Genomic DNA, 25,120 nt, shown 5'->3' on the forward strand with positions numbered 1-25,120 from the left:
TAAATCATGAGATGGGAGCTGCCTCCTCGAATCCCTTCTATTTCTGCTAGCTGATGATTCTTTGTAGAAATTAAGAACGAACATCAATCCTTCCGTCTGATTAGCTGGGTATCTCTTCTGATTTTGTTTCTAGTATATCGTTCAAGTTGGTTTCATTTTTTCTGATTTTCAGTGTTTGAATTTTAGTTTAGGATTTGTTCTATGGGTTTCTCGAGGATTTCTTGTTGGTTTTTTTTTATTTTGGTTATTGAAGGTGTCTGCTTTTGATTTACTTTACAGTGGAATTGAATATTTTTAATTTTTTGGCAAATGATGTTCTCATGTGCTTAATTAGAAATCATTGGCTCAATAACTTGAAATCTTGAAATGAAGAACATTGATTTGTCCGCAGCGATTACCTCCTCATTTGGAAATTAGATTTTCATTGGATTTTCTTTCTCGAAATGTTTGAGATGTTTGTAAGGCTTTAAACAAAACTAATTTCAATTCATAAAGTGATATTTTGCAGTTCGCTGTAAATATCTATCATGTTTGGTGCAAATCGCCTCTCATTTGCTGTTTGGCGCAAATCTCATTTGGCATTTATCACTTATATATTCTCCCTTTGGGGCATGTCTCCTTTTGCACTTGTTACTTCCTCGTCATTCTCCGGGGCAAATTTCCTTTGCCATTCATTACTTACAAAATTGCTCCTGGTTGCAAATCTCCTTTGGCATTTTTGATTGCATTGTCTTTATCTTGGAGCAGTATGGTATGTGTGATTAAAGACCCTTTTATTTTTGTCAAAAAGAGATAGTCATTGGACAAAAAGGAGACAGTCATTGGACAAAAATTGTTAACACCTCACTGAAGGCACCTCACTGAAGTTAAAAATATGATAGTTACAGTCTTCTTTTAAACAGTTTTACCAAACAGTGGCAGCATGATCTTTTTTTTATAAATAGCTGTCTGACAGTTGTTTTCACACAGCTGCACCAAACAGACAGTCAGCTTCCCCGCAGCTGCTTCCTGGGGCAGCACCGCTGGCTTCCCCACAGCAGCTTCCTGGGGCAGCACAGTTGCAGCTGAAAAACTGAGAAGCTGCAGCTGCCCCAAACAGACTCTAAGTATCTTAAAGAATGACAGGTAATTATCCCAAAAACAAGCTAAGAAACAAGTTAGAGCGATTATGCGACTATTCAAGCTATGCGACTATTCAAGCGTTGCACCTCCTTGATGTTCCTTGGGGGCATTATGCGACTATTCAAGCGTTGCGCCTCCTTGATGTTCCTTGGGGGCACCATATCTCACAGCGCATTGATTTTTTTCTGGGTTTGCTTCAATTCCACAATAGGTAACTATGAATCCCAGAAATTTTCCTGATGTGACTCCGAAAGCATATTTAGTCGTATTAAGTCGTAAATTGTATTGACGAAGGAGTTGGAAACACTCCTCTAGATGTGAAATGTGTTGACATGCTTACAAACTTTTTACTAACATGTCATCAACGTACTAAATTGTACGCTTAAGAAGGTTTCTGAAGTCCTTGTTCATGAAACATTTATAAGTTACACCAACATTTTTTAACCCAAACAACATAACCTAATAACAGTATAAACCCTTATTTGTTTGAAAAGAGGTGGCTTCCTCATAAATTTAGTTAATCTTTATTTGATTGTACCCCGAGCATGCATCTATAAAGCTGAGCATCTGATGTCTGAATGTGACATCGACGAGTTGATTTATGCGCGGGAGGGAAAAACTATCCTTCGAACATGCTTTATTGAGGTCTGTATAATGGACACACATTCTCATGAACCACTAGCTTTTTTCACCATGAATTTGGCCAACCATGCAGAGTGGGCACTTCCCATATGAACTTTGCTTCGAGAAATTTGTTAACTTCTTGTTCGATAGCTTGTAAGCGATCTGGGGTAAAATTGCTCTTCTTCTGGATGACCGGTTTAAAATTTTGATCTACCTTTAAAGAGTGCATGATTATTCATGGTCAACTCAGACTTGTCAGTTGGGGTCCATGCAAAAATATTTTGGTTTCTCTGATTTACAAATTCTGACATTTGTTCGTCGGAGAGTAAGGAACCAAGTTGCACTGTTTTTTAATGGGTGTTCATTAGAGGGACGCGAACCAAATCTTCTACAGGAGAAACTTGTTGAGATACATCTTCATCTCGAAGATCAAAGTTTTTGATATTAAATGCCACTGACGAGCGTGGCTGAGCTTGTCTGAGGTTGGCATGATTGTGCTATCTGTTGTTCTTCCCGTACGACGTCAATCCCCGCTGGGGTTAAAAACTTGAGCTTCAAGTGTAGCACAAAAGTCTTGATGTCAAAGATGGATTGCAGGGGTCTCCCGAAGATGGCATTGTATGCTAATTATGACTTGACAACGATGAATTGGACTGAGCGAGTTATTTGTCAAGGAAAATCTCCCATGACAAAGGGTGATTTATTGTTTCCTCGACACCTATTGGTTGATTATCAAAATCATATAAAGGTCCGGATGTAGGTTGAAGTTTTTTACTTGTCTGTCCTAAACTGAGGAACGTTGAGTGGAACAAAACATTAACAGAGCTCTCATTATCGTTCAGAATCCTCCATATCCGCGAAAGAATACTTACGTAAACTACCCAAAACCAGAGAGTCAGGTGTAAGTACATGGTCTGGGGTCAAGAGCACTCCCAAAGGGGACGTATTCTACTTGATTAAATACATATTGCGGGGTATCCAAGAATACTCTTTTGATAAAAAGAGTTTTGCTTGGATTATCATGAATCTGGGGTAATAGGTACTCAAAGGATACTTCAAAGCTCACGCTAAGTTTTCGGGCAGAGAGTGAGTCGCTCACAACCCAAATGAGTAGCGTTCATCGACATACAGAGCCCACAGAATAACCTAAATCATATTGACGGGGGTATCCCAACACGTTAAAGCACGTCCGGGCCATAAGAGCAGAGGACAAATTGTCGTATCCCAAACGGGTTGCAGTTCATAGGCATCGGGTCGTCAAAATAATATCGACGAAATCAAGGAGCTGCTGGCTCAAAGGGGCTCAAACAAAGGAAGCTAGAGTGATCCTAGAAGGTAGAGGTAATTGTGTCGGGGTACCACAGACCCGTCATTCACAGCTATTAGGACCCTAAGTCTACCCGATAGTAAAGGTGGTCGACCCAATGCGTCTTAAGATCGAAATCTTGGTAGCTCTAAGGTTGAAGGAAGGAAATTCTATCATATCACTAAAAGCTAGAGCTCCAAGAAGTGAGACTTATACCTGTCAGTGGCAAAGACGCCTCAGGTTTGACCCCCAATTAATGAACTAAGGTAAAAGGACATAGGAAAGAAAGAGGCAAATGTTCATGTTATTTTGACCCCCAATTAATGAACTAAGTTAAAAGGACAATTTTGTAATGTGGCACCGCTCACCTACCACATCTCACCTACAGCCCACCTACCTCCCACCTACCTCCCACCTATCACTCTCTTGCTTCTATAAATAGAGAGGGTGTGAGGCCTAGGAGAGCAAGGGAAGAGATCTTAAGCTACCACAAAGAAGAAGAAAATAGCTAGAGAGCTAGAGAGGAGGAGAGCATCTTGAGGCCTTGTATCAAGGTGTCACTTGAGAGGGAGACCATAGAAGGAAGATGATGGTTCATCTTTATGTATAAGCTATGTATTCTCTATTTCTTTTGCCTTAGTGAACTATTTGATTGATTCACTCCCGTGGACGTAGATCCAGTTGGATCGAACCACGTAAACGATTTGTGTTTGTTTGTGTTCTTTGCGTTTCATTTTTATGTCAGGAAGTACATATCTCACAACAGTTCAGCTATAAAACTGGAAACACTCCAAACAAAAGGACTTATACACCCGTCTGGGTCGGAGAGCCTTCTAACACCCTAGGCGTACTAGACAACCACCTATGTAAAGGTATGTTACGCCAGTCAGGTTGGAGAAGCACGGGGACTCCTCCTTGGGACTTGCAAATATGAATGATGTTATCTAGAGCGACCTTTAAGTTTGTAAATATGAATGATGTTATCTAGAGCGACCTTTAAGTATTGTGGAGGCCCTATTAGCACATGTAAGAAAGTAAAAATGCAGTTTGTTAAAGTCTTGAATATTTTAATCCTACATTTTAATTATCTTGAATATTTTATTTAAGATTTTGTAGAAAAATTAGGAATTTAAGTCAATGAGCCTATATTGCATCGTGAAATCCTAGATCATTGAGAGAAACAAAGAAACTATGCACACATACAAGCATACAGACATGTAGCAATAACTAAAGTAAAACAAGTCAAATCAAAATAATAGAAAAGGCCGGTGTCGCTGGGTCGGCAACATATCCCAAAAAAGATAAAAAGATCGGTTGGACTCCGCATATACATGTCTGGTTTTAATTCTATACATCAATGTAAAAATACAGAATTAAGATACGGGATACGAGCATCTGCTCTTGGTCCCCTCCACGTGGTTCCCGCGTCAAACCTCTCGGAACTCGTGTCCGTATCTTTTTTTTGCTACAGGACTCTCATCGACTTTAAAAGTACATAGGAAAAGAAAAGACTCAATCCTTCATTAAAACAAGTGTTAGCGAGAAAACTCAGATGTATATAATGTATAATGAGCAATGTCTTATAAGTGGGAGAGCTATATAGCACCTGCAAGCAAATGGGTCAGAATTCATCACATGCTCCCCATAGAGGTATTTGTGTGTGCATGTGAATATGCATGGCTCCCTGTTAAAAAACACTAATGTACTACCATACATATGCAGTATGCAGTCACACCATAAGCACAGTGCAAAAGAAGAATGTCTGGTTATGGCAACCAACCCAGTAAAGAACAATAGTCCGATATCAAAAAGACTACCTAGCACCCTAAATCCTAGCCTGGCACACCATCTACAGAGAAAGTGCACTAATCTAGTTTCTAAGTACAGGTAAGTCGAGGTATAGTATGATTTTGACGGGGTCGCCAAGCCGACCCTGTCCTAAAGTTTCTAAGTGAGCTAATCTAGTCACAAAGAGGGATGACATAAGTTAGATTCATTGGATCTTAGCGTAGTCATACTTGTATCAATCCTGATGACTTAACTCGCATTGTTCACCGGGAATATCCCAGCAAGAAATGCTCGTTAAGGCATCTCAACCGACACAGGGTCACTCTCCTAACGAGTCTGACTCGCTATTCATACAAACATGCAAATGTAAATGGAAACAGTCATGCGACAGAAGTGATGAGTGTATCGTGGGGTATTGACTCAGGAAAAGATGGGCATACCGTGGAGGTTGTGGCTTGAACAAATGGGTGTGTTATAGTGGCAGTGATCCGGAGATAGGTGTGTTGTGGAGGCAGCGACCCAATCAAATAGGTGTGTCGTAGCGACAGTGACCCAGAGATGGGTGTGTCGTGGAGACAGTGGCCCGAGAAAGGTGTGCCGAGGTGGCAGTGACCAAAAGGGATGGGCGTGCCATGTCGGCTGATGCCGGTTAAATATAGTTGTGTAAAATTTATAAAGTTGACTCCGCTTTTCAACTATGTCAAAAATTTAATGGTGTATTTTATGAATAATAATGTTAAACATTTAATATTGGGATTCTACGCAAGTATACGTATCGTTATCAGGTAATATAAAACTTTCTATTTAAGTTTCTTATTTAAGTTTCAAATATCAATCTCACGAGGAAAGTTTAAATTTTGATATGATAAATTTACTAAGAAATTCACAGAAATAAAACGAAATTATTGTCACTAATTTTGAATGTTTGAGATATTATTAAAACTAAATTATTAACTACTTGCAAAGTTTAAATGCAGAGTTTAAATTAGTAACTACTAAATTATGTTTATGTGATAAAATTTTCTAATATGAAAAATCATGAAAAATCATTTTTCCCACTATACTGAGTTTTTGGTGAAATGAGATGAGATAAATGTTTAAATATGTATTGTGTCAAGTAAGAGCAATTTTAATTCTCTACCCTAATTCACTGTTATAGAAAATCGTTAGCTAATCTTAGGTTTAATCCCTAAATTCGTGGCTAGGCTAGGAGGATACTGGCTCCAACTCCAGAGTTCCCACTTCCCTTCCCCCTAAAAGTTAACTCTCGTTTTAGTTCTTAAACACTAAGATCGAATTGAGGATTTTAGTCTGTCACCCTAAAAATTTTCAATTTTACACCCAATAATGTTTTCAATTTTACACCCAACAATGTATATTTTTCTATTTATTTGCACTTAGTTCCATGAACGAAATACTTCTTCATGGACTTAAATGTGATTCTCACTCTGTTGTAGAACCCATACTTCATTTCCTGGATGATATGCTTCACAACATATTTTAACAACTCAATTGGTCAGATCGAAAAGTAAATATGAGCAGAGTTGAAAATTATAGCAATTTATTTTATATTTTAATATTGGTACATCCAATTTATCTCTTCATTTCACCATATCTCAGAGTAGGAAGAAAGATAAAGGAAACTACTCAGACTTTATGAAAAAGATACAACAAAACACAAATTTTATATATAAAAGGAAGTTCATACAACAATAATAAACAAACACTTATCTGAAACTCTTTCTCAAATCAAATCTTTTATAGTCTCGCTTAGGAAATGTAAGAAGAAGAAATCTCTCACTTCCCACCCTCTCCAACACTTCTTAGAGAGACATTCACACTTAAACCACCACAAAAGCTCAAAACTATGAAGAAAATAAATGACTAATGGTGTGGAAGGATGTAAAGTGGCAAGGAGGAGCGTGAACAGGTGCGAAGGGGCCAAGAACGAACGGAGGAGTGCGAAGAGGTGCGAAAGGCCTCTTTTCTGATCAATTTCGGCTCTAAATAGAGCCTATGGTCGGTTTTCCAATAGGTGCATCCAAAAATTCTTAAAAAATCGTCCAAATTTGTCGAATCTTCTAGGAACAGGGTGTGTACCGACACTGGCGTCGTCGCCATCTAATTAAATCTATTTTTTTATCAAACGGCGTCATCGCCGCTGAACAATTTTTCAAAAACTTCATTTTGACTCTAAATTTCATCATTTTTTGTTTCAAGTCCTAAAAATTAACAACCTGTAACAAAACATGAAAAATATTTTCCATTAAAGTGCAATATCACAAAAAATGAATATAAAATATGTGTCTAAAAATACATATATCTTTGGTGTATCAGCAGCCGCGACCCGAGAGAGGTAAGAAGGTATACCGAGGCGGCAGTGACCAAAAGGAATGGGCGTGTCGTGGCGAGAGGTAAGGTGTGTCGAGGCGGCAATGACCAAAAGGGATGGACGTGCTGTGACGGCCCATGGAAGGTGTCGATGCGAAAATGACCAAAAAGGATGGGTGTGTCGTGGTGGCAGTAGCCCGAGGAAGGTGTGCCGAGGCGACAATGATCAAAAGAGATAGGTGTGTCGTGGCCGCAGAGGCCCGAAGAAGGTGTGCCGAGGCGACAGTGACAAAAAAGGATGGACGTTTCGTAGCCGTAAAGGCCTGAAATATGAGTGTCGTGGAGACAGTGACCCGAAGGTAGTGGTGATCTTCACTGGGGAGCATCACACAAGTGCAAACGCAAATGCAAACACATGGTGCAAAATGCAAGCAAGAAAATACAAACAAGCACATGTGAAACATGTACCGTGCAAGTGATCGGCAGACCGGGCCGTGGCGGCCGGTAGAACCAAGATGCACGGTTGACCTGGCTGGGGCGGCCGGTCGAACCAAAGTGAGATGCTCACTGGGTCGGGTTGGTCGGTCAGTCAAAGCGAAGTGAGGTGCTTGCCGGAACGGAGCGGTTGATCGGAGCGAAATGAGATTCTCGCCTGGTCAAGGCGGCCGGTCGGAACGAAGTGAGACGTCCACTAGACCGGGGGGCCGGTCAGAGCAAAGTGAAATGCAAACATGTCTGAAGTAAAATGAGTGCAACTCGAAGCAAACCAACATGCAGGTAGCATATCAGGCTCGTGCTAGCGACTTCACCTAGGAAACATAAGGTTTGGATTGTTAGATGTGCGACATTGTCGTCACTTCCTTTGGTGAGGCAATGTGGGGAATCTCTCCTCGAATCTCTAAGGGGGGAAAGAAACTCTTCACGGTGTCTCGAAATTTGCTAGCTACATTTTTTTTTCCCATTTCATGAACTCCAGACTTAGCAAAATGGGCAAACTGCAGAGCTTCTCTCGTTTTGTCAAGTCTGACCTCCCAGCTTCTCCAAGTTAAACTAGGGAACCCAAAAACAAAGGAAGTGAAAGACTCCGACCATCGGGACTAAAACTCACAACAAAGGGGTGACCCTCGGCTCTATGGAGGGTGTTTGGCCACGTAGAAAAAATCCTAACCTAAAAGCTCTTTCTATTAAAACTGATGATCCATCACAAAGGCACGTCGTTGCGCCGGCTCACTCCGGCGCATGCATCCCCTGTGGCCGATCAAACTCGAATGCCAAGACAACAATAATCCTAAGGCTGACTAGGAGTTTCAGAAGATTCTCCCCATCGTGTTGGTTGCACATGTTCTCTTTATGCTGAAGAAGAGCCCACATTCTCGACGAACCCCGGTGGTACTCCGGTCCACCTGTCGATGTACCTCGCAACGAATCATGCAATGAGGAAAACAAGAGATAGTGAGGTATGCAAAGTACCCAAAAATAACTAATTGACATATAAAAATATAACCAAAACATACAGTCAAGAAAGGGGTCGGATGGGTTTCTATACACCACAAAGTTTTCGCCACTTCGACGACGATGAGGAGACAACGAGGTCGCCGAAAAGGAAGTCAGCAAGGAGGAGGTGGTCACCGGGGAGGTGGATCACCAAAAAAATATACCCTAGGCCATTTTTTTTGCCCAAGAGGGGGCTGATCCACACATCGCCGGCAAGGGAGCAGCTAGTCAGTGGGAAGCATTTCGGAGAAAAGTTGTCGATGGGAGGGGATGCCGAGGAGAGGGCTCAGCCAAGGAAGAATGTCGGCAAAGCGGAGGCCCCAGACTGAGAAAGGAGACCGACAATGGAGAGTTCAGGGTTGTTGGAGCTCGGCGTCGGCGTTGGAGGAGGTGGCGGAACATCGCCGGCGAGAAAAGGTCGTGAGCGGCTGGCCAAGTGAAGAACGGGGGCTTCAGTGAGGATGACCGGTTGTTTGCGTTTGTTGGTGACGAGCGCCTGTGGCGTGCGAGGTTCGGACGGCCGGAGTGGGAGCGAGGCACTGGCGAGGTGTCGCGAAGGTTTGCCGTGTTGTTGTGGCTAGGGTTCGCGTGTGATGGATCGAGGAGAGAGGGATGCGATGTTTAAATAGGGTTATATAATAATAAAATTATTATTATAATAATAATTATTATTATTATTCGAATAATTGTCAACTCGCGCATTTTTAGCTCGTACACGTCCTCGTAGCGAAGTAGATGTCTTTTCTGCCAAAAATCAACGTTCCGGACGCATTTACGCAGACCGTTTTGTCATATGGGGTCGTTCAGACCACTTTTTTAGCAATCTGGTCAAAATTTATAATTTGTCCATTTTTAGCCCGCCTGCGAATTTGTAGAGAAATAAACGTACTTCCTAGGTGAAATCGGCATTCTCGATGCTCTCATGTGGTCCACTTCGTCGTTTGGGGTCATGTGGATAAACTCGCTGGTGGACGGGTCAATTTAAGCCAGTTCGCTGGTGAAATACTGACCACCCTTCTCCTAAGCGCAAGTCAAAGCTTAGCAGAATGACCCTGACTACGAGCCACTCAACACGTGCTGAAAGGTCCTGGGTGGGTGTTTAAACTATCGGGCGTTACGGACAGACCGTAAGATATCCCGAGTCATGCAGGTGGACACCCTACACTCGAACATCAAAAATTGATGTCAACAGAGGTCATGATTCTTTGGTTGTTCAGACTTTTTCCATTGCGTAGTTAATTATTGTCTTAAGTTACTTTTACGCTTTCCTCCAAATTTCTCAAATTGCTCCTTATGTGTGTTGATGGTCTCGTCCGCAATGATTTGGACCAACACAATGGACAAGGTTAGCATAAGAATGAACTGTCTCCTGCATTAATGATAAGTAGAAGGGTCCTGGGCGAAGCCCCCCAAGGAAGAACCCCTTAGTAACTCTGGGTCTACTCTTGAAATTTGACGGACTTCAGTAGAAAATTTTCGAAAGTAGTCTTTGAGCGACGCTCCTTCACTTTGACGAATTCCCGAGAGATGGGATGAATTCTTGATGATTCGTCAATTTGCTATGAACAGCTCCACAAACAGTCTGGCAAACTCATTAAAGTTGCTTATAGTGCCCCCCGGCATAGAGTATAACCATGTTCGATGTTTCTTAAGAGTAGTCAGGAACGTCTGACACAGAAGTGCATCAGAGGCACGTTGAATGTGCATGATGATTCGATAATGATCACAATATTCATAGGGGTTGGTTATCCCTTCATAGGCATCGATGTTTGGAAACTTGAAACCTATTGGTATGGAGTGTTGGAGGACTGCATCCGCTAAGGGGGAGGATTCATGGATTTTATGGTAAGTGAGAAAACGATTCTTTTTCTCGAGGGGGAACTCTTCTTAGACGAGGCGTCGTAGTTCGTTATGAATGACATCATCTAGAATGACAGCAAGATGTGACGGTGCCAAATGAGCTGCATGAGATGGATCAGTGGAACTTGCGATGTCTAGGAATTCAACATCACGACCTGGCAAGGGAAGTATTCTTTCTTGGGGAGGGGGGTCGATAAGAGTTCCTCCGAGCAGTATGTTTCTTATAGGTTGCGGATTTAATGGTAAATGAATTTAATTCATCAGTGTGGACAACGGTTGTTTCGAGGGGGAACTCTTCTTATAGACGAGGCGTCGTAGTTCGTTATGAATGACATCATCTAGAATGACAGCAAGATGTGACGGTGCCAAATGAGCTGCATGAGATGGATCAGTGGAACTTGCGATGTCTAGGAATTCAACATCACGACCTGGCAAGGGAAGTATTCCTTCTTGGGGAGGGGGGTCGATAAGAGTTCCTCCGAGCAGTATGTTTCTTATAGGTTGCGGATTTAATGGTAAATGAATTTAATTCATCAGTGTGGACAACGGTTGTTGAGTCCCATGTAGAAGTTGTAGGATCTCCATTTGATATTCCTCCTTTTTGCGCTTCCATAGAAAGACCTGAAACGGCCTCGTTGGCGGGATAACTTTATTTAGGGTGGGAAGATGAAGAAGCATGCCGCCCTTGACTTCTTGACTGTTCCCCAGAATGATGAGTGTTAGAGCGAGTTGTTTCATTGTCCCGAATAGTGTCTGGTGGTCATGTAGCAAATTGAGTAAATACTTCAGTGATGAGATTATGAAGTTTCCACAGACGACGCCAAGCTGATGCGTGCTAGAAAATTTGCGGCGGTAGAGTAACGGATTATTTTCTTCGCGTTGTACGAGAATTCAGCACATACATAGATAAAAGAGAAACAAGTAGTGACGACTCTGGAAGTTCTTACGTGGAAAAGGAAAAAATCACAGGGCATGACCCATTTGCAAAAATTCACTATTGTTTGATGATTACAGAAATCTCTTGTCCCACAAACGGAAAATGGTAACTATATTTTTCAGATTACCGTGTATACTGACGACATCTGATTGGTGGTGATTGATGATGATTGGTGGTGATCGATGGTGGTTAGCGATGGTCGACGACGGTTGGCGGAGGTCAAAGAAGGTCGAAGGTGGTCGACGACGGTTGAAGGAGTTCCTCAGAGGTCGGCGGTGGTCGACGACAACAGACAGTGGTTGATAGAAGTCAGCGACGCTCAATGGCGACAGATGATGGTTGACGGAGGTCGGCGGAGGTCGACGGCGATGGACAGTTGTCGACGGCGATTGGAGATGGTTGACAGTTGTCGGCAGTGGTCGAAGACGGTTGACAATGGTCAACTGATGTCGATAATAGTCGACGACGATCAACGGTGGTCGATGGAGGCCAGCGATGATCGACGGTGGGCGGCGGTGATGCTGAGCTGTAGCTCCTCCTCAAGGTATCATATCAGATTCTCTCTAAGTTTTAATTCACACTCATGAGAGGCGTGAGACTCTATTTATAGTGTTCTGGGTGTAATTAATCTAAGAATAGAAATTATTTTGATTGAACGGTCTGGATAACTTCCTTCAATCATACGGTGTTTAATGGACATTTGGATGTCTTAATGATGTCAAAATTAAGTGATTTTGAGCTCGTTGGATTTGTCTTATTATGACGCTCGATTCGATTATGAACTTGTCATATTTGACATTTATTTGACTTTCCAAATGTATCCGAAAATCTTTCAAACACGGTTCAATGATTTGATTCGAACTTATTTGACTCGGATTGGACTAACTTTGATGTCATTTGGTTCTTCTCATCGACCCGGTTAGTCTGACTTTAAGTTTGCTAAAATCGGAGTTCTGAGTGATTTTTTATCAAAATTTGAACATCTTTTGTTCAAAATATTATCTCGAGATTTGTGACATGTTTGGAGTTTCGTGCTGAATTATGAAAATTTATCGGTGGTCTATCTAGAATTATATTAGATTATTCTTTATTAAGCACAAAAATATAAGTTTCAAAAACAAGGTATGATAGTGAAGAAAAGGAAACTTTACATGAGAGTAATATACTAATTAATCAAAATAATTATGTTTTCTCTTCTATGTTTTAAATGAATCATTCTTCAATCATATCTACTTATAACATGAGGCTACCAATTAGTAAACTAAATTATAAAACAATTGAACTTTATGAATATATATGTGGTTAGCAACCTCTTGGCATTTACCCACGCCTAACCCAACTCGACACTAGTGTTACCACTATACTTTGTCACCATTAATCAAGTTCGAGCTCGAACTTGAGCTTAGGTCAACTAAGGCTACATTTGGAGTAGTTTATTTGTGCGGGTGGCGTTTCGAAAACGTCGCCCGAACATTTGGTTAGAACGTTCGAGCGCCGTTTTCACAAGGCCGCCTGCTTTTTCTTGTTACCCGCGGACGCGGTATATGGGTTGCGTCCCACTTCTAGCGAATGTGTTTTCCTCCATTTGCCCTTCTGCTTTCGATCCTCTCCTCTGCGCTCGTCTCGTGCAGAAGCCATATCTGTCTTCAATTCTCTTCTCATTTCTCTCGAGTGTGCCTTCTTATCCCCGATCTGTGTTTCTGGTGCTCTGTAAGTAACCTCATCACCTTTGTTTTGGTGATTTTCAACCCGAGGCCTTTTCGGGGGAATCTCTCATCTGCTTTGATGTCAGAATTTTTTTATGCTCTCGTTGAAAGAATGGCTTTCGTGTTGAGGTTGGTGGATTGACTTGGTGAGAATATAAGATGGATATGCGAAGAATTTAGAGGAGATAAACTAATGAATGATTAGTTTCTCTTGATAGCGATAAACTAATGAATGTTTGGCTTCACCTTGATAGATGGAATTTGCCCTTCTAGTGAGAAGATGGATATGCGAAGGAATTAGAGAAGATAAACTAATGAATGATTTGTTTATCTTGATAGTGATAAACTAACGAATTGTTTGGCTTCACCTTGTTAGTGATCTGACCATGCTTGTAAGATGAATTAAGATGGATATGCGATGAAATTAGAGAAGATAAACTAATGAATGATTCGTTTATCTTTACAGTGATAAACTAATGAATTGTTTGGCTTCACCTTGTTAGTGATCTGACCATGCTTGTAAGATGAATTAAGATGGATATGGGATGAAATTAGAGAAGATAAACTAATGAATGATTAGTTTATCTTGATAGTGACAAACTAATAAATTGTTTGGCTTCACCTTCATAGTGATCTGACCATGCTTGTATACCCAACTTCAACTCTCCTACGTGAGATATTGCCCCAACTCCACTTTTCATGGAGTTTTTGTGCCACACTTTTAATTTTGGTGGAGTCTTTTGCAGAGCCAAGCAAACATGGTTTACCTTGAAAGTGAGGTTTCTATGTTATTTTTTTGAACTGATCCATAATGATTTGTGGTTTTTGTTTTATCTATTCTTTTGCCCATACAGTTCTGTTGCAAACAACATCTCTAAACAGGGGTAGAATGGTCATTTATCCAGCAGCAGCGATAAATAAGTTGATCTGAACAAGCTCCCCCTAAGCTCCCCCAAACAACAAGTTAGTTTATCCTGATAATCTACAGATTTATTCAGCAACCAAGCTCCCCCAAACAACAAGTCAGTTTATCCTGATAATCTACAGATTTATTCAGCAACAACTACAAATAAGTTGTTTTGAATCAATCCCCCAAACAACAAACCAATTTATCCTGATTATTTGCAGATCATCAGATTGTCAGGATAATCTACTTATGAACAGATTATAAATAATATGCAGCTGCCCCAAATAGACCATAATTCAAACTAGCTTGTTTATTATGAAAGAGAGAAAATAATATTAATTTAAGCTAGTGATATAATAAAATGGCAAATTGAATGGGTATCTATGAGATAAATAATAATAAATCTTATAACATAAAAAATAAAATATCATTTTTTAATATTTTAAATAATTTAAATATGAAGTCTTTAATTTTTTATATATTTTTGTATATTCATATTAATGTTTTTTTAAGCGAGCCGGCTCACGAGCTAATGATAAGTCGAGGTTGGCTTGAGCTCGATTTGTTAGTTCATCGAGCTTAAGCTCATGAGTCACTTATCGAGCCTAAGCCGGCTCGTGAGTCACACCCCTACTTTAGTCTAAGCATATTGTATTGCACTTTTTATATGATTTGGTGTGTTTGTGTGTGTGTGTGTGTGAGAGAGAGAGCTATACATGATTCACGACTCATGGATTAATAATTTCAACATTTTATGAATTTCTAAATCACAACTTGGGAGGCTTGCTTGATTGATTTCTAATAATTACCCGCATGACCCGGCAAAAAATATCGCCATCAATTACAGACCCTTAAATTATTGTGCTATGAATTTCATTTAAAAGATTAATATCCCTAAGTTCCTTGAAAGACAAAAGGTGGTTAGGATTCCTGGAAATGTTTTTAAAATCTTTATATTGAGATTCAATTTTACTGAAAATAGTGAACCTTTATCTTTAGCTTTTCTATATAATCAAATTCTTATATCTCTTCCAATGACCTCCAACTTTTCCTTTCATTTGGTGTCAAGCAACTGTAGATTCCAAATAATTAAATTTTTTCCCTACCATTTTTTTGTATTTTATCTGTCATTTTGATTTATTTATTTTTTTCTGTATAGAGGTTCGAAGCTTATGACTCAAGGGGCTCTGTTGTGGCTGGTGACAAAAATAAGGAGGTACCACATTGGCGTGTTATCTTTATATTTCCCTCTCTGCTCCATATATTTTATGTCTGATATGATTTGGTTAGGTACGAGCGAAGTTGGCCGCAATTACTGAAATTATTGTTGGTTAATTGATTAAAATTTATTTAGTATGATATTTTCTCCTATATTGTGCCGGCATCATGCTAATCATCTTGTTTTGAAGTACTGTTGAGGTTAGGATTTTGTTGGAAAGACCAGCCTCTTAGCTCTATATAGAAGGACGATTTACATATATACCACTCAATTCCTATGTATTTGCATATCTAACACCTTCACTTTATTTTTTACCAACATACCATTTTACTTATCCATAAAAAAGTGTATTTCACTTTTTAAAAATTAAAATGGTGGTATTTCTTATGTGATGTAAAAGATTTGTGGCATAAATGTAAAAAGGAAAGTATAGATGTTAAATATGTATATACATACCTCTATACAGAATTCATTCTGAGTGCCGATTCTAAATCATTCAAGAGAGCAAGTATTATCAAATGAGTGGTATATACGTAAATGTTACATAAAACTTTCATATTTACATACATAATACTTTGTTGCTTTATTTCTATGCATGAGATGTATTTCACTTTTTAAAAGTAGTAATAGTATTATTTTTATGTGATATTAAGGAGTTGAGTGCAATTTGTGTAAATATGGAAATTTAGGTGCGGATAGGTAAATACACAAGAATTGTATGCTAGGCATGTAAATGCCACTAAAAGATATTTATTGTAGGCATTAGAGTTTATGAATGCAAATCAAGGGTGTGAGGTAGAAAGAAAAAAACACGAAGTACCAAATTTTTAATATTCTAAACTTTCAAATTAAGCAAATCTTGGTCGTCACTTTGAGGTAAAATTAGAAAGCACACTTTTTTTAGCTTCCAGCAATAATATAAAAATTGCCAAAATCTACAATTAAATTAAAAATCCAAGATTGAATATAAAATTTTATGATGACCAAGATTCACAAACTACAAGCAAAATAACCATTCCATCGAACTTAAAATCTCAATTACACAAACAAACTAATTCCTGAATAGTTTAGAAGAGAGAGTAATGATAGAACTTTCTTATTAGATCCAAACCCCATATTGGTACATAGGGACTTATCCCTTTGTATGTTGTCGTTGAAGCACATTTAACAAAACACGTAAGAATTTAAAAGAAACATCCAATTCTCTCTTTAAATGCTCAGGGTTCCTTTTTAAAGTTTGGATTCATCACTTTTGAATTTTAGCAATATTGCTTTATATGTGATTTGTAAAAAGATTTGCGTCGAAATAGTCCCTCCTTTTGGCTATTTTGTGTGACTAATTTAAAATCCTAAAGTATCATATGTTTACAAATTGGTATTAAATTTTAGATCAACTTTGTATAATGAAATTGGAGAAATGTGATAATTGGGTTCTAAATTGGCCACAAAAGTATTAGTCCAGAGATTATCTTGGAGTTAGACCAAATCTAAAACTGTTTATCCATTCACAGGAGTTAAAATCCTTGATAAATTGAAAACAATGAGATCTTATTTGAAGCAATTATAATTCATTAATCACTAGTTTCTTTGTCATTTTATTTTTGTACTTAATTCACTGGATCAAACCTCAAATAATGCTTAAAGACTCCTTTTTTCTTTGTTCTAAAAAAAAAAAATAACCTCAAATAATTTGCACTCATGCAACGAACATTTCATTTATTACATAGCTTCCCAGTTACCTGCAGCTGTGTTCAAAGTTCATGATGTTAGTAAGCTTTATATGGTCTTGATTCTTTTCTTATAAGGTCATTTGCATAAATACCACCAAATTCTTACGAATTTACGCATCTAACGCCTAAACTCTGTTGTCTACATTTATATCACCTAAATTTTTAATACGCATAAAAGAAACTCCATTTTAACTTTTCAACTAAAATACACCTTTTCATGCATGGGTGATGTGGCATGTATGTAAAAATTGAAGTTTAGGTGTTGGATATATAAATACATGGGAATTGAGTAGTTTGTATGTAAATCTTCTTTTCGTATATAATCATTTCTTAATTCAAGTTAATTCACGTCAGGTTCTCGTCCGCGATATCTGGGTTTTCGAATGCTCCCTCTTTCATCCAGGCGCAGATTGGCGGCTCTGTGCACGACTATCTCCATAGTTTGCTCGACTCGATAAATGTACTTTGAAAACATTGAAGGATTATGGTTTGATCAAAGAATGGCTGAAGCAGAACCGACGCGTCGAGAATGAAATACTATTAACTGCAGAGTGATTATGCCATTCTGTTTCTTCACTTTTAAGATTATAAGCTTGTAAAGATGCAGTATGTGCAAAATCTGCAGAGCTTTTCTAAGTATATATTTTTTTCTACTATTTTTTTCTACTAGTTTATGAAATGTCTGTGATGAGTTTTTTATGGCCTTCTTAATTTTTCGCAAGTCTTGACTTTTTTGTGTATGTTTTTTACAACAAAAGTGCATGTCATTTTAAAGTCAATTTAGTTGGACTAGGTGTGCGATTATGAAGAAAGCTCCATATGTATGAATGCTAAAAAAAAAATGAAAAATCAGCTTCTGTGTAGTTAAAGCACGCATGTATGAAACACAATAGATGCCCACGGACGTGCACATACAAACACAAACACTTGGTGCAATGAGATGTGATGGTAAAGCATTGAGTGTCCATGCATATAAATATGAAAATTTTAGGTGTTTGATACGTAAATATATAAGAATTATGTGCTTATGTTTTCAATTTCATTCCTAAAATACGACTAATAAATAAATCTGAATATTTGACCTGTTCATTTATGTATGTTTGTGGACAATGAACTTGCTGACAGCTTCAACAAAATGTTCATCAAATGATTACTCGTTTAGTCTATTTTTTCAAATATATGTTTTATGCACAATTAGTTTTATAACATTAGAGGTATGATATGATGAAAAAGTTGAGCAGATTTGTGATTGAAAGCGAATTAGTGACATGCATATTTCTTATTTTCCTGATGTTCTCTTGCTAGAGCATTACAAACTTGACTCAGTATTCAGAAAATCAATAAAATCATTTTATATGCTCTCTCTATGGTAGAAGTTAATGATACGATGTGTAAGAAAAGTCATGAAAATAATGTCTTGGTGGAAAAATGCAAACAAGCTTCAAATAAATGAAATTTAAAGACACTCCATTAAATAATAAATCCGATAAATCCAGATTTATAAAATACATGTGTTGTTGAATCCAGGACGGTGTTTGGTTCAGTTGAGATTAAAAATCTTAGAGGTGCTTAGCGTTTTATTTCAAGATCTTATAGTAATTGTTTTCTTTTGAAGCTAAATCCGTTAAATCCACCAAAAAGTGGAATTTACATCAAAAAAATGGACGGAATGGAGAGAAAAATGGATTTAATGGAGCGCCAGATTTAGCTTTCTTTTTTTTCATGTTTGGCGAGATTCACGTTAAATCCAGCCATCAATCCTATTAAAAATACGCTACCAAATCCCCCCATAACATGATAGACTTTAGCATGTAAAAATGTGAGTCTTTTGAATGAATTTAACGAGTCAGCCCCATATAGTTCTCTTACTCGTGACAAAATTATTTCTTTAAGAAAATGAGGTAGTTACTTTGAACATTAAATAAATAATTTACTTATCACTTAAAATAACCAAAGGTTAAAAAAATTTCAACCATTGGGCAAAAAAGTCTATTGTGTGGGCAAAATTATTAAATTGCCTAAAGTATATAGAAAAAAACATTACACTATTGAGCATTTATACAAAAATCTCAAATTCCAGTGTGGGTAATTGCTCATCCTAAATCCACCCTAAGCTTAACCTAATTCCACCACTGATTGTATGTGAGTGATGTCTTTGCTGATATTAAGTTAGGTTAAATAATTCATTAGATATTAGTTTAGTTCTCCAAATGCTTACAATTGCTTAATTTAGTTAGACATCTTAGATTAAGTTTTGAGGATCAAGTTATAAAAATATTAATGTAATCAAACCTATACAACTTGGTGGAACTCCATGTTCTTTCTCTAATAGTTTGCATGCTAGGTGCTCATCAGCTTGAGTCAACTTATTTTGAATTTATTCTTTCATATATAGCTTTTCTTCTCAGTTTGATTGGCACAACAAATGTGATTCATGTTTTTGTCTAAACAACATTAATGGGAATTAACAATTAATTAGGTATCATTGATTCTCTTTTCATGAACATGAGCTTGCATATATTTTTATGATTATTTCTTATCTCATGCAATACATATCATGAATCCCCATATCATGACCAATGCATTAAATGATTATTCTATAAATGATATCATGATTAAAGTTCAGAACTTGCATAATCTTTAGCAGTTAAAAATAATAATAATATTTGTATTAGAGAGAATTTAAACCATGTATACCCCATAAAATAAAATAAAAAATCCTTCCCCTTCTAAATGAAAAAGTAGAAACAATAATAGACAAAATAACTTCTAAGAAAACACACCTTCATATAAAATCACATAAATTCATCATCCTCACTCTCATCATCATAGTCTGCATCAGAATCATTTTCTTCATACTCATCTTCTTGTTCCTCCCTCATCTCCAACAAAGATTCCATGCTCAAACATGGCTGAATTTCCATTTCCTCCATTCCAATAGATTCATATTTCATTCGCTCCTCAAACTTAGAATCACTGCAAGCAAGCATCCATGCCAAAGAACACTTCAATCCCTTCTTCGCAATCATCGTATTACGCGGCTTTACCGTCGACTCAATCCCATAAGTGAAGAAGGCAGGAAACTCCACCAACTCGTCCAAATCCCTCTCCATCTCCGTCTGAAAGTACTCAAAGCTCACTCTCATCACATCCAACTCCAAAGCAAGCAATTGTGGGCATCCAACGATCATCTTCCTCATCTTCTCCAAAGAAAATCCACATTTTTTCAGAAAATCAACATGCTTCACTATAACCTTACTGCCAAGCATAACAGCCTGAGGCATTCTCTCGATGATCCTCCCAAACTCGTCGCGGTTTGTGAGCATATTCGACTCAAAAAAGCTTCGTTGATCGAGCAACCTCTCCCTCAACTCAGTCCCCAACAATTCAGGATACTGAGCTATGACTGAGCTCACTGCTACTTCCCTCACACCAAACTCCATGAGAGCTGCCACATTAGGCTTCACTTTCTCCTCCAAGCTGAAACCGAGTATGTGAGGACTATTCTGAACCAGTCTTGCCACAGCCAGCTTAGACAAACCAAGAGACTGAAGATACTCTACAAAAGGTTTGATAATTCTCCCCACCCGCATGCCCAGAACTTGTGGATAGAGAGTAAGAAGTTGTCCAAGTTTCCTCCTTTCCAATCCAATTCCAATCAAATATGCCACAGAAGTGCTCATCGTCCCCTCCAGCTTGAAGCCGAGCAGCTCTGGGTATGTTTCGAGGACTCTGGGAATGTCTGTGAGCTTTATGTCCAATCCATGGAGGTACTTAACGACAGGCATTAGATCAACAACGACGCTGGAGTGAAGAACCTGCGGGTAACGCCGGAGGAAATGGGTGAAGGTGGATTTCCTAACCCCCAATTTGCTGAGGTAGTCGAGAACAGGAATCATGTTCTTCTTTACGCTGCAACCGAGGACTAAAGGATAGTTGTTGATGTCATTAATGGTGAGGCCTAAGGAATGGAGGAAATCAACGCGCTCCTTCATTACCTCGACTGTCACCGGGAGCTCCAGGCCGTCGAGTTCGTCGGGCACAATGCCGATGCTGCGCAGGAACTCGTAGGTTCTGCTTCGGTTCTCAGCTCTCTCCTTCTTCATTTCCAGCAAACTTGGGCGAGAATAGAGGGAAGATGAAGAAGGGGATCTCCGGCCGGGAACTGTGTAGGCGGCCGCCGTCGCAGGAGGAGCGGACATTGAACGGATGCTGTTTCTGGGGGAGAAAGATAAGATTTTGGTTAATGGATTTCGCCGGATTTGGCATCCCAGGGAGTGAATTGGGGATTTGGAGTGAGAGAAGATGAGATGGTTGGGATTGGGTAGTACGATTGGAAGCAGTGCCTTCATGACTGGCTATGCAGAGCTTTGCCAGAAATTCTTCAGTCTACAGGACGAAGTATAATAATCTCCCCCGAAAGTTGAAAACTTTTTTACGACTATGCTGAAATCGAATGAGATCGGAGAGGAACAAGTGCAGAGAAGTTAGCGTAAGGATTGAAATCTGCTTCTTCGCTCGCAACTGGAACGCAAAATCACATCTTTATCTGGAAGGGAAAGATGGAGAGACTGGCTTCCCAGCCCAAACCTCAAACGTTACCCGGACGCTAAAATAGAACGGGTAATTAGGGTTCAAGGGCAATCTACTGTCTCCCTTGTACGGATTATTGGAATATACACTAAGAAAGCTCAAGAGTGAAACAATATACACTAAGAAAACTTAGCGGCATTTGAATCATTTTATTATCTGGCTTTATTGATTTTAAAGATAAGATTTATTTGATGTATTTGTTGATATTATTATGAGAAATTTAATACTTATATCACACAATACATGATCGTGAGAAAATCTAGAAAGTAAACGAACGATCTTAAAATCCTAGAGCTAGAAGTGGCGTTCACTTAAAGAAGTGAAACCTTGATAGTTTAATCTAAATGAAGAGAAAATACACAAAATTGTGGAAGCCATTTGGGTTATTTTTTTTATTTTTTTTATTTCGATCTTTTACTTTTATCTTATTTTGATTATATTTTGATTTGAAACAAAATATGTTTGATGTATACGTACATATCGAAATTTAGATATTAGATACATAAATATATAAGAAATGTGTGGTATGTATGTATGGAATTTTTTCTTATAATAATTAACACTTTTGGGAGGATTATGAGAGGTAGAGACAATATATTTTAAAGTTTCATAATATTTTGCTTAAGACAAATTTTTTTTTTTTTGTGGGAAATACCAAGCACATGTAACTTCGAAACTGCTATCGAACAAACCCGGAGGCATGATGAATCTCCTCCCAAGCTCTGCCTCCGCTCATGAACCACACAGACCAGCAAAAAGTATTCCCTAGCCTTCTTTTCCTCTGTCTCTGCTCCACCTTCTCCTTTTTAGGAAATAGGAATAGCCCTGCACTTCTAAAAACATAAGAGATTAATTGCATATGTATATATATATATATATATATATATTTGTGTGTATATATATATACTTTGCCATTAATGGGTCCTTCTCTGGCTTTTCGTTTCATGTTCTTCGGCCCATCAAAGATTTGTAAAAATATTTATGTTTGATGTGTGCTAGAAAATTCGTGGGGGTAGAGAAATGAATTTTCGTTTTAGTTTTAGCGTTGTACGAGAATTCAACACACACATAGATGAAAGAGAAACAAGTAGTAGTGACACCAAAAGTTTTTATGTGGAAATCCCGTAAAGAGAAAAACCACAGGGTTTGACCCAGTTGCGAAAATCGACTATTGATTGATGATTGCAGAAATCTCTTGTCCCACAGACAGAAAATGATAACTATATTTTTCAGATTACATAGTCAACTGACGGCGTCTGGTTGGTGGTGATTGACAATGATTGCTGGTGATTGATGGTAGTTAGCCGTGGTCAATGACGGTAAGCGGAGGTCAACGGAGGTCGGTGGTTGTCGACGACGGTAGGCTGTGGTCGATGGAGATCGGCGGTGGTCGGCAGTGGTTGACGGAGTTCTGCAATGGTCGACGAAGGTCTGTGGCGGTCAGTAGTGGTTGACGACGGTCGAATGTGATGATAAGTTGTAACTCCTTCTCAAAGTCTCAGGCTCTCTCTAGGCTTCGGCTCCCTCTCATGTGAGAGGTAGATGATTTATTTATAGTGTTTTATATGCAATTAATACAGTAACATGAATCATTTTGATCATATAGTGTAGAGAGCTTTCCTCAATTAGATTACGTTTAAAGGACATTTGGATGCCTTAATAATGTCGTAATTAAGTGATCTTGGGCTCGTTGGATTCTTCTTGTCGAAACGCTCGATTCAACTATGAATTTTCTAGTCTCGACATTCGTTTGACCATCCAAATGTATCTAAAATCTTCAAAGACTAGTATAATGACCTAATATGGGCTTGATTTGACTCGGATTAGACTAGTTTTTATATAATTAGGTCCGCCTTATAAAGCTGATCTGTTTGATTATAAGTTTACTGAAATCAGAGTACTAGATGATTTTTTATCATGATTTGAACGATTCTTGCTCAAAATACCGTCTTGAGATTCGTGTCATGTCTCGAGATTCGAGCTAAATGATAAAAAATTTATTGGTTTAACAATTTTTAAATAATTAATTAATTTAATGAATAATGAATTATCAATTAGTATAATAAAAAAAGTATCATAATTCTTGTTACAACAAACTTAATAAAATTTTAAATTATCACATAAATTATCAAAATAATTTTACAAAAATTACCTGAATTTATTGAATATGTTGCTAAAAAAGTTTTAAGTCCGGATTCTTTATTTTAACCTTCTGGTGCGGGCGTACACGACTATGCCCTAAAGAATGTTCTGGAGGCATCTCGACAAACGATGAGAGGCGCGAGATGGATGTGGGGAGAATCGGGATCCAGTTGGGTCTATCTGCACCGGCCACAAGGTGAAAAAAGCCCCTTCGCAAGTGCAAGCTTTCCATCTGACGATGAAGAATGCCGAAAAGCTACTAGCCCTTGGGAGGAAGCGTAGATATTCTTCATTGATGCCGCCTGCGGAGGGGGAAAACCCCTCTTGTAGCAATGGCGGTATCAGCAGCAAGAGCTTGGAATCAGTTACTAACATGCTGAACTCTTTCCGATATACTGGAAACCGGCGTATTCAACAGTGCCAGAGCTGTTTTGAATCTGAAATTGCTGCTACTTCTGCCAGTGCCACCCACTCTAAGGCTTTCACGGTCAGACATGGCTCCTGCAATGGCTCAAGGGCGTCCAATGGGAACCTCGAAAAAACAGAGAACAGAAGCGGGCTCCGCCTGTCACCCTACTTCTCTAACATACCTGCAAGAACTTCACTTTGTGCAACCACCAGCTCTCCAATCTTAAATCACGTTGATGAAGATCTACCAGCATCTGTCTCTAAGAAAATGAAGAGGCTGCGGAAGGTGGCAGCACCGCATGATTCAAGTCTAGTTCTATCTCACGATACTCCCTCTCGGAGAACCAAAAAACAAAGGAAGGTGGCATCATTTCCAGCAGCAGATGAAGTTAACCAAGTGTGCAATCCTATTAGATGTAAACGCAGAGCAACAATGACAAAGGCAGAGAAACTCAAGGATTGCTACCGTAGAGTTGGCCCAGGCAATAAGTGGGACCCCCCAGATTCTCCTTATGAACTACTGCAGGAGGTCCATGCCTTTGATCCTTGGAGGGTTCTTGTAATATGCATGCTTTTGAATCAAACAACCGGCGCACAGGTGACATTCTTACAATCTTGTTCTCATGTGTTTTTGTTTTGATAGCTTTGTTGTGAAAAAAAGACGGCAATAAAACAAAAAATAGATCGAGAAAAACACAAAACAGAAAACATAGTGGAACACACAGATTTACGTGGTTCGACAAATTGCCTACGTCCACGGAGCTGCAGACGATTTTATTACTTGAAGAAAATACATCGTCGAGCACCTCGATGTTTACAAGAAAACTCTAATTTTTTTTCTCTCTCCTCCTCTCTCTATCTCTCTCTCTCTCCTTTTTCTCTACTAAAAGAGCTACAGCCAAGGGAATAAAAAATTTCGTAAGCCACCCGTAAGCCACCTAGCAGAGGAAGGA

General features: G+C 38.8%; 3 protein-coding genes across 5 annotated transcripts in view; 2 read left to right on the forward strand and 1 right to left on the reverse strand.

The window, feature by feature from the left end:
• Positions 1-17,761, forward strand: part of LOC110039081 — a 62,151-nt gene extending 44,390 nt beyond the window's left edge. For 2 of the 3 annotated variants that reach the window (XM_020744029.1, XM_020744032.1), the window contains 2 exons: positions 15,235-15,291; positions 17,379-17,760. In XM_020744029.1, coding sequence (XP_020599688.1) covers positions 15,235-15,291; positions 17,379-17,465 — 144 coding nt within the window. In that variant the 3' untranslated portion in view covers positions 17,466-17,760. Of the gene's footprint in view, positions 1-15,234; positions 15,292-17,378 lie in introns of all 3 variants that reach the window. The other variant, XM_020744031.1, reaches the window with a different exon arrangement.
• Positions 17,762-19,730: 1,969 nt separating this feature from the next.
• Positions 19,731-21,657, reverse strand: LOC110039082 (transcription termination factor MTERF4, chloroplastic). The gene has a single exon (XM_020744033.1). It carries the CDS (start codon positions 21,374-21,376, stop codon positions 19,820-19,822), a length of 1,557 nt encoding a protein of 518 aa, XP_020599692.1. The 5' UTR covers positions 21,377-21,657; the 3' UTR covers positions 19,731-19,819.
• Positions 21,658-23,829: 2,172 nt separating this feature from the next.
• On the forward strand, positions 23,830-24,765 carry LOC110039080 (methyl-CpG-binding domain protein 4-like protein; the record flags this gene model as incomplete). Its single annotated transcript, XM_020744028.1, has 1 exon — positions 23,830-24,765. A coding segment is annotated over exon 1 (768 nt), but the record flags the coding sequence as incomplete, so codon positions are not given.
• Between the last annotated feature and the right edge of the window lie 355 nt (positions 24,766-25,120).

The sequence above is a fragment of the Phalaenopsis equestris genome, unplaced genomic scaffold (assembly GCF_001263595.1).
Source record: "Phalaenopsis equestris unplaced genomic scaffold, ASM126359v1 Scaffold235102, whole genome shotgun sequence".
Taxonomy (NCBI): Eukaryota; Viridiplantae; Streptophyta; class Magnoliopsida; order Asparagales; family Orchidaceae; genus Phalaenopsis; species Phalaenopsis equestris.

Coding starts and splice junctions, on each gene's coding strand:
- LOC110039082 (XM_020744033.1), bottom strand. CDS start 21,376: ATGAAGGCACTGCTTCCAATCGTACTACCCAATCCCAACCATCTCATC.